The 13,151-nt window shown below is 37.0% G+C and overlaps 1 protein-coding gene and 3 non-coding genes across 5 annotated transcripts; all 4 read right to left on the bottom strand.

Moving 5' to 3' along the window:
• Window positions 1-237: 237 nt before the first annotated feature.
• LOC112160382 (microfibril-associated glycoprotein 4) lies at window positions 238-2,480 on the bottom strand. 2 transcript variants are annotated; one of them, XM_024294852.2, is made up of 6 exons: window positions 2,333-2,480; window positions 1,501-1,665; window positions 1,324-1,362; window positions 1,162-1,258; window positions 864-1,031; window positions 238-649 (listed from the first exon to the last, which is right to left on the bottom strand). In XM_024294852.2, exons 2-6 carry the CDS (start codon window positions 1,663-1,665, stop codon window positions 396-398), a joined length of 723 nt encoding a protein of 240 aa, XP_024150620.1. In that variant the 5' UTR covers window positions 2,333-2,480; the 3' UTR covers window positions 238-395. The 2 variants fall into 2 exon arrangements, with proteins under 2 accessions (XP_024150620.1, XP_024150622.1); XM_024294854.2 differs by lacking the exon at window positions 2,333-2,480 and adding an exon at window positions 1,772-1,908.
• Window positions 2,481-2,802: 322 nt separating this feature from the next.
• On the bottom strand, window positions 2,803-2,875 carry trnat-cgu. Its single transcript has one exon. It is a non-coding gene; the product is annotated as a tRNA-Thr (tRNA).
• A 279-nt stretch (window positions 2,876-3,154) lies between these two features.
• Window positions 3,155-3,228, bottom strand: trnat-agu. The gene has a single exon. It is a non-coding gene; the product is annotated as a tRNA-Thr (tRNA).
• Window positions 3,229-3,844: 616 nt separating this feature from the next.
• On the bottom strand, window positions 3,845-3,917 carry trnat-cgu. Its single transcript has one exon. It is a non-coding gene; the product is annotated as a tRNA-Thr (tRNA).
• Window positions 3,918-13,151: the final 9,234 nt, after the last annotated feature.

Below are 13,151 nucleotides of genomic sequence, written 5' to 3' on the forward strand. Positions count from 1 at the left end.
TAGACCTCCTGGATTCTTGAAACTAGAGACTCTGAAGTTTGAACAATTGTTGACAGATATGTTTTATATTTACTGCATCGTTCTGATTCAAGGTGATAAAATTGATTTATTTGGTTTTGAGTTTATTTATAATGAGCTGAATCTTTACAAGAGAGTTGATTTTCTCATGAAGACATCACAACTTTGTTATTTTTATAAATGACATGATGTTGAGTGACCACAAGAGGGCAGTAAACGTTGTTTTAGAACATAAAGCATAAAGTGAGAACTTTATTCATCTGCTTCTCCTAATTTACTCTCAATCATCATCTAATCATTCTTCATGTTCTGATTGAACAATTCTTTCGATGTTCAGAACCTCACAGACGGACCTGCTGAACGTTTCTCCTGCAGATTTATTTCACAGGACGGATCTTGAAGCTGATGGTCTTCAGAGAATAGTCATAACCCTTCCATCTGTGCCACTCCACTCCAATCGCACGAAGGGCGCCATCCCTCCCCCAACGATAAACGCCGTTCGGGTTTGTGTAGTGACAATCTCCATACCAGAACGCCCCTAAATAGGATTTAGCACAGTTGCTAGCTAACTTGTCCTGGTCTTTGTCAAAGGTGGAGAATTTATTTCCATTGTGGTAACTTAGAGAGTCTCCTGCAGAAACATCACAAACACACATTTAGAATTTAGTTTTAAAGCTTCTTCTTGTATAAAATGTTTGAACTTTCTGTTAATTTGTGACATCAACGTTCATCTCGATGCTGCAAATGTTCCTTTAAACAGTTTCTTTACGTCTTTACTTCTCTCTGTGTTTCTCACAACACAGTTTTTAATCCTCCTGTCCAAATGTTTCTGATCAGAGACCTACCTGCTCCTCCATCGGTGAATCCCTTCACCTCCAGTTTGTATCCTTCAGTCTCTGGACCAACAGAGAAGGAGGAGTAGCGAGCGTACGCCTTGTTTCCTTCAAAGTCTTCCATGTCGACCAGCAGCTCGTATTTCTTCCTCAAACAGAGCTGGAAGAGATTCTCCAGACCTGAAAACACAGGAACACCTAGAAACAAATCTCCTGGATCTTTCTGGATCCACTTTGATCCTTAAAGTTTCTTTAAACTTTGACTTGTTCATCGGTAGCATCAACGCTTTGGTTTGAATTCCCAACATACCGAGCCAGATCTCTCCATCAGCAGAACCAAAACCCGTCCTGTAATAATCCCAGGGTCTGTAGAAGTTCAAAGAACCGTCCATCCTCCTCTGGAAGACCTGAAGGAACAGGACAGAAGTTAAGGATTCATCAACGGCTGAAAGGGACGAGTTCAAGTACTCACCATCCACTGTCCTCCGAGGGAATCCATGTCACAGAACACCTGGAGATACACAATAAAACAAAACGAGAAAACAAGACAGACTGTTTCACACAATGAAATTTACTTGAGTGCCCCTCCCCTCCGGTCACATGTCCGACCAAGATGGACGACCAATGATGTGAAAGTGTGGGAGCGTACCTGGACACCATATGTGTCTTCTACAGGATAGACGGTGTAAACTCCACTGGGTCTGCTGTTGTCCTGCTCGTAGATATCACTGCAGTCCACAGGAGGAACCCCAGGAAGACCGCCGACCAGCTGAGGAACCAGGACCAGGACTGACAGCAGACCAGCACTCTGCATCTGTTTACACACAAAAACCTTCCTGAGAGTCATAAATGAGGTAAAACAGAAACTAAAACTTCTATATCTATATTGAAATGTAACTGAAGTTCTAACAGTAACTCGCCTTAAAATCAGTTGAGTTTCCAGTGAAACTGTCGAGTCTACTTTACTGAATCAGTACTTTTGCACACAAAGTTATTTTATTTAACCTCTCGAACATTGTTTTCTAAACACCCAACAAAGCTATACTGTTTGTGTTTACTCATTGTAAGAAAATTAGAAGATTAATTGTTTGCAATGATTCAAACAACAACAGCTGCTGTTTTTCTTTTTTTTAAATCAATATTAATTTAAAGTATTGTGTTTATACTTCAGGTTATTTTTTTTACTGTAAACTCAAAACTACAGAGGAACACAGAAAGGAATTCACTGAACGATCAGATGAGAAAAAAGTTGAATAAAACAGTAAAGATCTGTATAATAGTACATAAAAATCATGTACAAAAGATCATTAAAAATACAAAAAGATGTCACATCCTTTTACTAACCTTACAAATGTAGACACTAAAATATGTGATATTGTTGAATATCAGCTTTTAAGTGCATATATTTACAGATTATTGGTAAAAAGAAGCAAAAACAAGTGATGAGAGAAAAGGTGAAATTCAGGAGAAAATCATCTGACCTTTGAATTTTTAGCTGCTCCTTCAAAGTCTCTGATCTTTGGAGAAACTGGACGAGAGACTTCAGAAGAAGATCAGTCCTGGAGCTCCTCTTAGTGTTTCAGGAATCAAATTCTGAAGCTCTTGAACAGAAGAATGTAAATATTAGAGGCTGGATGAAGACCACACCCTCTCTGACTTCATTTCCTTTCACTCCTTCCAGCTGAAAAACATCTGCTCTATTTCGTAAGACTTTCTTCATCTTTAAGAAGAGTTCTTCTTGTCACTGAAAACGGTTCATAAGAAGTTCACTTACATGGATGTTTCTCAACANTCTTTTCTAAAAAATGTTTGTAAATCAAGATTAAGTTTTTAAATGAAAAAAAAAACACAGTTTTACCTTCAAAATCTATGAGTACATGATTCTTTTTTTTTTTATTCTAAATAACCTAATTTTTCTTTTAGAGGACAGAGATTTTGGTCATGTTGGAAGAGGCACTGCTGGGATTTGGACCCAGGATCTCCTGTTTACGAGACAGGTGCTTTAACCACTAAGCCACAGTGCCTCTGTGTCAGATGTAGAAATGTTTTTGTAATCTTGCTGAAATAAAACACGTTTTTGGACAAAAAAAGTTTCATGACATTTTGACTGTTTTCTACCTTTTTTTCATATTTCAATGAATACATTAGTTTTAAAGCCAAGATTATTTTATTGCCCAATCATAGGCATGTGATATTTGTTAATACTTTCCTACCAACAACATTTTTTTTCTCTTTGACCTGCGATATTTGTCTGTTCCAGTTTTTAACAAAGATGGGTTTAAGGAACATGCATTTGTTGTAAGAGGCACTGCTGGGATTTGGACCCAGGATCTCCTGTTTACTAGACAGGCGCTTTAACCAGCTAAGCCACAGTGCCACTGTGTCAGATGTGGAAATGTTTTTGTAATCTTGCAAAAATAAAACACGTTTTCGGACAAAAAAATGTTCATGAGATTTTGACTGTTTACTAACTTTTTTTATATTTCAATAAATACATTATTTTTAAAGCCAAGATTATTTTATTGCCCAATCAAAAGCATGTGATAAGTGTTAATTCTCCTACCAACAGCATTTTTTCTCTTTGACCTACGATGTTTTTCTGTTCCAGTTTTTAACAAAGATGGGTATAAGGAATATGCATTTGCTGAATGAGGTACTGCTGGGATTTGGACCCAGGATCTCCTGTTTACTAGACAGGCGCTTTAACCAGCTAAGCCACAGCGCCTTGTTTAGTTATCAAAGTATCACTTTCCCTGCATACTTTTGAAATTGGATAATGTCAAAAAGTCATAAGATGGACAATTTTTCAAGGAATGTTGCCCGTTCTGTAACTGTTCTTTTCAAAAAAATGTGCTTTTAAATCAAGATGAAGTTTTTAAATGAAAAAAAAGCACAATTTTACCTTCAAATGCAATTAGAACATGATTCTTTTTTCTAATTCTAAATAATCTGATTCTTCTTTTAGAGGACAGAGATTTTGGTCATGTTATAAGAGGCACTGCTGGGATTTGGACCCAGGATCTCCTGTTTACGAGACAGGTGTTTTAACCACTAAGCCACAGTGCCTCTGTGTCAGATGTAGAAATGTTTTTGTAATCTTGCTGAAATAAAACACGTTTTTGGACAAAAAAAGTTCATGACATTTTGACTGTTTTCTAACTTTTTTTTATATTTCAATAAATACATTAGTTTTAAAGCCAAGATTATTTTATTGCCCAATCAAAAGCATGTGATATGTGTTAATACTTTTCTACCAACAACTTTTTTTTCTCTTTGAGCGACGATTTTTGTCTGTTCCAGTTTTTAACAAAGTTGGGTTTAAACAATATGCGTGTGTTGTAAGAGGCACTGCTGGGATTTGGACCCAGGATCTCCTGTTTACTAGACAGGCGCTTTAACCAGCTAAGCCACAGCGCCTTGTTAAGTTGTCACAGTGGTTTATCTCTATCCCAAAAAACATAGAAGAATCAACATGTTATGAGATGCACCAACTATCAATGAATGTCACTTGTTTTTTTATTTCTTTGTTCTTTTCTTTAAAATGTATATTTAAATGTAACTTTTGTTTTAAGGAGAGAAACTTTATTTTTTCTTCAAGAGTTTTTTGCTATATGACAATATTTTCTTCAATTTTTTATAGAAATCATCAAGGCTTCTGACCATGTCGAAAGAGGCACTGCTGGGATTTGGACCCAGGATCTCCTGTTTACTAGACAGTCACTTTAACCAGCTAAGCCTCAGTGCCTTGTTTGGTGTGTGACAGTGGTTTATCTCTATCCCGAAAAATATTTGAACTATTAGAAGAATCAACATGTTCTTAGATACACCAACTATCAAGGAATGTCGCCTGTTTTTTATTTGTTTGTTCTTTTCTTTAAAATGTATATTTAAATTTATCTTTTCTTTTTAAGGACAGAAACTTTATTTTTTCTTCAAGAGCTTCTTGCTGAATGACAATATTTTCTTCAATTTGATGATTTTTTTAAGCAGTTGAAAAGTTATGGTAGTCGACATAATAGTAATGAGTGCAGTGTAGAAGGATTAAACAGCCTTTAGTAAAATTCAGTAAGAGTTATGTACTGTTGAAAAACTCACCTCCATGAACTGCCACCTTACAGTGGGGTGGGGTTTAGAGCTTAAGAGGTCCTAAGAGCTATACTAGCAAACCACTCAGCGCCTCAGGAGGGGAAACTGTTTTCCACCATTACTACTTACAGTGCAGGTGCAGAGCTTTTGACCTCGACTGAGGGGCTCGTTGAGAGTTAAAAGCAATAATTTGAAGATCTCCGTAATCCTGCTGACACGCCTTTCACTGAGAAAGTGGGGGGTGAGGGAACAGGGGTGACCCTGTCCATCATTCAAGCTGAAGTCCATGATGTTTATGAAAAAGCTCCTCACTGGTTGCAAGATACCAGTGAGTACTTCAAGTCTTCTCTGGATGTTGTTGGACTGTCTTTGGTAGCATGCTTTTATTTTATTATGCAATAGTTGAGGACAGTGCCTCCAGACTGACTGGTCCCTCTTTGAGGGACCAAAGTGGGGGATTAATATTGACTGTGTAAGAGAACTGGAGAGACTGAGTATGACATCACCCATAGAAAATGCCTTACTTTCAGCTTCAGTGAATGAAGCCAATTCAGTTGCCATTTTTCTATGATACGGACGCCGCCATTTGGAGCAAGGCGAGGTTAATAAGCAGGGATTGGTCCAAGTCACTCTGAGTCAATGTTTCAATGGCAACTACTGTCACAAATCTGGATTGAACAATGAAAACAGGCTTGATTACTCTGCATAGCTCCCGAGTAATGTCTACTCCAGGGTAGGGTAAGGCAGTGTTTTTCAACCTTTTTTGAGCCAAGGTACACTTTTTCCATGAAAAAAATCCTGCGGCACACTGGCATCAAAAAGGTAAAAAAAATTAGTCTGTATTGATGTACAGTCCCTCCACAATCTAATGTACATTGTTTTATATAAGTGGGATAAGTGGGAAGCATCATTAAACATATATCTCGTCAAAACAGTCTACATTTATTATCATTAATGAATGATTAAAAAAAAATACTTCTAAATAATTAGTTTTTATGAATGTTTTTTTTTCTCTTTTTTTAAATACTTCCAAAACTATCAGACAAAGTAAAAACAACGTTCTTTTCTTGTTTCCCTCCACATGAGAATTCTGGCTCAAAATTCAATTATTTTGCATTCGTTTTCCTAAAACAGCAGCTCTTTTGGCTACCGAATGGCTTTTTAGGTTGTTGTTTGCTTTGTTTGATTCATTATAAACTACTGGATAAGATTATGCAAAAAATCCATGATGTAAATATGTTTTTATTCATATAAAGTGTAAATTATGTATATGCTGTTATTTATCCCTTCCAGATAGAATGTACAGTTAATGGTAAAAGAACTATTAACTATTCAGTTTTTAACTCTACGCATTTTAAGCTTTTTTCCTTTTAAACACATTTGAAGTGAACAACACAAAACTCTGCAACCACAACCCAAATACAAATTAAATTGCGCAAAAACCACTAAATCAAGACTTTTATCCTCATTGACATTAAGAAAGACAAAAGAGTTTCAGCTTTGAGGATGTAATCTGTTTCTTCTGTCAGTGATGATCTGCTCTGTTCTAGAGAAGATTCTCTCAGTTCTCAGGTATCTGGACAGGTTGATTGTGGAGCCATAAATATATACAGAATATATATACATATAGAATATTTCCTGCCGACAGTTCCTTCAAACTATCAAGAAAAGTCAAATGATTCCAGTTTTTATCTTCTTTTTCTTTTCATTTTCTTTACATTTTGTGTTGATGTTTTCTCTCTATCTTTCTCCCTATTTGGCTCTTGCGCTGCTGAACGTGTAAGCCCCTCCCCCTCCACCCAGCGCTCAGCGCGCGCACTTAGCCCAATGCATCATGGGGACTGTAGTGCATAAACTGACGCAGATTCCGGCATACTGTCGTTTCTAAGCTTCATTCTTTTGTTCACTTTTTAAACTGTCTGACGTCGGATCCCGCTGGAAGCTACACCGCTAAACACGAGCTTTAGCTGTTATTTTAGTTGGAACTGAGAGACTTTATGAGCCGAATCAAAACAAGGAAGTGAGGACAATACCCACTTCTGATTGGTCAGATTAATGATATGTGATCAAGCCTCCAACAATGATTGGCGGAGACAGCTGAAGGGGGAGGGACATTTCTTAAAGCTGAGTTTGAGGCTAGTTTTGCGGCTGGATTGCAGTAACATCATTCTGATTAGTCATTTATAGAATCAAAGAAATATCTATTTTACCATCCTGCATATTCAAAACTATTGAATGTTAAATCCGGCCCGTTTGGATGAACACAGAGCTGATACCATAGTGATGGTAAATGTTTTAGATATGTGAAAATGGGTAATTTTCCGCGGCACACCAGACCATCTCTCACGGCACACTAGTGTGCCGCGGCACACTGGTTGAAAAACACTGGGGTAAGGTATCGATTTTACTTTTTTTTTATTCTTTTGATTCCATTTTGATTTTTTCACATAATTTTTCACATTTAAACACTTGCTTTGAGTCCTTCTGGTTTTGTCAAAAGCTTTCCTGCCCCGCCATGTCTGTTTCCCACCAACCACTTCAAATCCCGGATGTTCTTGCGAGACAAGGAAAAGGGTTTAAAGTTTTTCTATTTTTGTGGCAAAAAAGGAAACAGATAAAAAGATCAATCTCTAGTTTTATGGATCAATTATTTGTTTACTGGACTCTAATCAGTTCATCATTTCTTTAAACCCAGTCCTACTCAAGGGTGCTGGAAAAGAGAATTAATCGGGTAGTGAAACCTCTGATTCAGAGCAGCTTGTTTTTTGTCCGAGTTGTGGAAAAGCAGATCAGCTCTACAGCCCAGACAAAATCATTGAGGGTTCATGGCAATTTGTCCATCCAATACACATGTGCTGGAAATTTTGAGAAAGATTTAAACCTATGGAAGACACATTTATTGAAATTTAAAGGAGCCCTGCATCTAAATTAATAAACACCTGTTTGAGCTTTAATTTATTGCAGACAGGACACAATTGGAAGATATACGGTATTGTTCACCTAAAATGAAAGTTTTGTGCTGATGACCACTAGCTCCGTGGAGAAATTGGGTGATGGTGTCAGGCGGTCAGAGCAGACTCTTCCCGAAAAGGGCTGTCTCATTCTGTGACGTCAGATTGTGTGGATTGTTTTCGTGTGTATGGGAGGGGCAGCTGCTCAGGGCGCAGGTTTTTAGAGGATTACTCAGAAATGTGTGAACGAATCAAAAACAATTTTGGGGTTCTTTATAGTGAGGATTGAACAGTGTAATACACTTAAAAGGTCAAAAAGTCATTTTTTCATGGTATGACCCCTTTAAAACTGCTTGGCTAAATGGTTCAAATTTTCCTCGTCTTTTTGTTGCACCGCTTATGTTAGATTGGCGGGGTAACGGGCTGTAAGCTAATAGGAGGGCGTTTGAACATATGGCTGATGGCAAGTGGGGGTGGGCTTGCTCTGTCCTGAATTTTAGTCCTGCCTAAAATTCAGAGGCGAGTTTCTAATGAACTACTGCTATGAAAAAACTATGTCCTAATAAAAGGACAATTTTTTTTTAAATTTTGGATTAAATTTTGGATAAAAGCATCATAATCTCAAGACACCACCGGATGCATTTCTGAAATGGCTTAAATGATCAGAGTGGGACTTTAATATAAGGCAACAAATCAAGTTAACTATCTCTATATCTTCCTTGTATCCCACAATTACCCTAATATGTTTCTTTTTTATGTTTTATGTGAGTTATCTTAAAACCATGCCTGATTTGTAGGGATTATTTTTTTGTTTTGGTTTTCTATTTTATCTTTGTAAAGTAGTATGGTAAGTTTTTTTTTTTTTTCCTAATTTGAATTGAAGCCGATTTCAAGACTTTGAAATTCCAGAAGGGAAATAGAATGCATTTAAATAAACAGGTCATGTTAAGTTAGTCAGATATGTTTACCCATGAAAAAGAAGGGCGTCTGCGCTAAACCACTCTTGTCATGTTTACATAACATCAAAGGCTAGATGGCCCTGAGCTCAGTTTTAATGAGAAGAAAAAAGATAGAGATGGGGTTTGGTCCAAGCGGCTCCTCCCCAGATGATTTGGTCCCTTGGCTCGACACACGGAGCCTACAGCGATACATTTGGATTTCAAAATGAAAAAGGGAATTTAACCAAAAAAAAAAAAAAGAAGAAGAAAAATTAATATTTTTTTTTTTATTGCATATTGCCTCGGGTGAGTAATGCACACAATCAATGCTTTTCAAAGTATGCTTTAAAATGTGGACTAGTAATTGATTGAGCAGGCAGGTAAAAGGGTCAAACTGAATCAATGAAACAATTCAGTGGTAAATGCCAGTTTTATTAATTTGACTATTACATTTCATTATTTTTGTTGGGTGGTTTAGCTTTAATACAATGTGTCTTCCCTAAAGTCCCACTCTGATCATCTTTTGATCTATTTTCAAAGTGTTCCCAGTGGTCTTTTATTCATGATTATGTTGTTTCTAGTCTAAATCAAGAAACCTGCTGCTTTGTAGAAAGTAGATTCTGCAGAGCAGCAGGAGTTCAATTGAAATGTACCTTTAAGTTGTGAGCGGAACTGTTCTATTGGTGGGGAGTAAGCCTTCACTCATTTCCCATCATCCATATATTTATGTACTCTTCCCAGTAACAGCTCCAACTTCACATTACCAGACAACATGGCTAGACATATCAGAGCTATACAGCTGTATACTTTTGATCCAGATGCCACCTTAAACAAGGAGAGCATAGATCATGGAACATGGATCTACTTGTCTACAAATGGATGCATCAAAATGGAGCAGAACAGGGAGCTTGTGGTTCGCCACAACTTTTACATCTTAGCTTCTAGCTTTTTCCAACAGCCTATTTTTTCATGATTTGACCAAAGAAATACTCCAATGCAATTTCAAACTTAATTCATATTCTTAATTTATGCCCTCCATCATGAGAAAAATGCTACAAAACCTGTTATAAGCACAATTGTTAACTGTCTTTAACTGTGTGTAACAGGTGTTTATGGTTCAAATTGTTTACTTCCACTCAAATTCTGTGTAAATAGTTGTTATGTGAACATTCCTATCTAGGCGTTTGTTTTTCCGAGGGTACTTGAACTCACCACAGCCAGGGAGCAGGTACTAATGCGCATGCACACTCAAACTGCTGTGGGCTGTGGCTGAGATAAGACGTGCTCTTCCTTGTGTCCCTTCTTTGAAATCATATTATTTCTTAAACTGGTTGTCGGTTTTCTGTAACTAGAACAAACAAAATTAGGAATTGTGCAGTGTCAATTTGCCTTAGTTTGTCTTGCATGTTAGCTGCTTTAAACAAGCTAGTGCGCTATTTTCACGCCATTTTTTTTAATTGATGTTTGTGTTAACTTTTTTCTTTTTTATGCGTTTTTCAAATATTAGGGGGAAATGGATGAAAATTCGGTACAGCAGTGTCATTTTGTTTTTCTCTTGACCAAGTACGGTGTTGTTTACCCTTTTTTACTGTTTTTTTTTTTTGTTTTTTTTTCTTGTTTTATTGATGTGCTGTGGGGGGAAGTTCCACATGCATTCAGACTGCTGTGGGCCGTGGGGGAGGGGGAACACAGATGAAAATTTGAAACAGCAGTGTCATTTTTGTTTTTCTGTTGACCATAATAAAAGCAACTGAATCACGTCCAAGCATGAACTTTATTCACTGGAGCACACAACGCAGAACAATAAGGTTGAACCAGTAACATGTGGTTGTCTTAAGAGACCTTCATGAAATCAACAAAGTAAAAGAATTGCTTCTGAAAGGAACTATATTGCTGTAACACATGACATACAATTAAAAAAAAAAAAAACACTTCTAATTATGCTCCCTGTAGTGCTGATTGTTTTTTGATAGATCTTTCCTGTCATACTCATTTTCTGTGGTTTCAAGCAAAATACCAATTTTTCCATTTCAGAAAAAGTCATCCATGCTGAATATAACTGAAAAACAAATTAGTCGGAATCAACTCTCTGAAAACGGTTCCATGCAGGATTGCTAAATGTAGATTTAATTATGATTTTAAAGCAAAATACATTACAGAGCTAATTAGGTACAGATTTGAACGAAGGCTGGGGCTTTCTGGGTAGAGTTCTGATTTACCTGCTGGTTATCTTTGGATCTTTTTCCTTCAAAATCATAATGCATAATAAGTGTACAAATGCAAATTCCCCGAGGCAGACTTGTCAGATCACAGCCTTGCTTCCTAATACTTTAGTCTAATCTGTTTAATTTATGCTTCCGTTGTTCTGTGGGGGTGGGGTGTCAAATCATCGTTCTGATTCTTACTGTAGTTACTAAAATGGAAACTTTTATTTTAGAAAATAAATCTAATTCATTGTTCTAATACTTACAGTTACACAAGACCACACAGAATCAGAGTGTTGCAGAGTTTATCTTTATTCTTATTTTATTCTATCTAAAGTTTAACCTTCAACTGAAGTTGTTTTTATGCCTATGTTTTCCAAATACTTTCAGTGAAGTTACTTTAACTTCACTTAACCTCACTTTATGCATCTGTTATGTTTTTGATAGAGCTTTTACGTTATTCGTTTACCGATCACTGTCTAAAAGGACTGGATGGCTGTGTGTAGAATACTCCCACAATGCTTTTGGTGGGGTTCTCTGACTTAGTTGTATAGTTTCTGTTTTTGAGTCAGGGGGTGGCTCGACTGAAGTCTAACACAACGTTTCCTAAGTCATTCCTAATCATTGGCGTAAATACAAGGCTGTGATGTCACCAAAAGAAAATGCCTTACCTCGGGTTCCAACTAAATGAAGTCAATTCAATTGTCATTTTTCCGCTGTACGGATTCGGCACGGTATTCCTTTTTTATTATTACAGTATTTCTTTGATGAATAGTATCTGCACAAATTGTCTTTTAATGAGAATATTTAGATCATTGTTCCTGATTAATATAAATTATTTGTCTGTGGATGTTTTAAAATTTGATTACATCAATGATACTAATGCTCCTTTATAACCTGAATATATGATTGTGGAGTATAAATATTTGGTATTAAGTCCTGAACAGATATTGATAATTCATGTAGAGAAAATGGTATGGTCGAGTCAAGGTGGGATTATATAAGTTTGCTTCCTCCCACTCCCTTTCAAGTGATCTACTTGTGCTTCAATGTGATGTTATTTCTTTCATGTATTTCTTAAAATAAACCATTTCATTCATTCATCCATGTGTGGACATGCGCTAGAAACAGTAAAGATAAAAGAGCCCCCTTCCTGTTTGTCCAGTGTGACCAATGTGGGTAAAACACACATTTAAGAATGCACATCACATTCCCAGTGTGAATATAGTGTCCCCCACATGATGAACCTGTATGGGGCGTTGACCCGTGCAGGTGAATGCCGGTTTTCGGGTTGTCTGAGCCCCTGGACATCGCAGGGGGAATCAGCTGCATCTTGGGTGGAGCGAAGTTGGTTGTTGTAGTTCCCTCGAGGCTCGTCTTGTCACCTCAAGAGATGTCATAAAAATCTAATTGAAATGTGAAAGTGGTGGAAATTTTGTGAATCTTGCTCCAGGGTTTTTCTTTTCACATATATGAGAGGCTTGGTGTCATATAGTTCCAACCGGAACAAACCACAATTATTTATTTCTGCTCCATGATCAAAATTCTCAAAGGGTTGGCAGTACCGTGATGTTAAAAGAATGAAATCCATTCATCACTACCAAATCTGAGTCCTTGGTTGGTCAACGTTTGACTGGGTTTAACTTTCAATCTATCTTCAACGGCTGTGCATGTTCTATGTAGAGCCTTAAAAACATGCTTTGCTACTGATAAACGCAAAAGTTTTAACCATGAGATTCAGAAATGTGTGTTTTCATGTCTTTACCTAGACTTTTAATGAAAGTGGCTGCTTAAAACATGCTGCTGAGGGCAGCATGAACCATAGACCAGTTAAAAATGGACATATCAACCCCTCCCCTCTCGTGTTCCAAATACGAAGTACCTGCTGGTTGCAAGAAGGCCAAAGTCCCATAAACTTCCATTGAGAAATATACAGTTATTTCTCAATCATTTTATTTGTCAAAATAACAATTCTATCTCTAAAGCATTCTTCTCAGCACATTCTTTATAATCCTTTTTCTTTTTTAGATACATATATATTTTTTTATCACTAGTTATTGAAGTTACAAATTGACCAATCAGATGCCTCAGTAAAAGCATGTGGTACCTGCTGGCTCTGCA

The sequence above is a fragment of the Oryzias melastigma genome, linkage group LG3 (genome assembly GCF_002922805.2).
Source record: "Oryzias melastigma strain HK-1 linkage group LG3, ASM292280v2, whole genome shotgun sequence".
Taxonomy (NCBI): domain Eukaryota; kingdom Metazoa; phylum Chordata; class Actinopteri; order Beloniformes; family Adrianichthyidae; genus Oryzias; species Oryzias melastigma.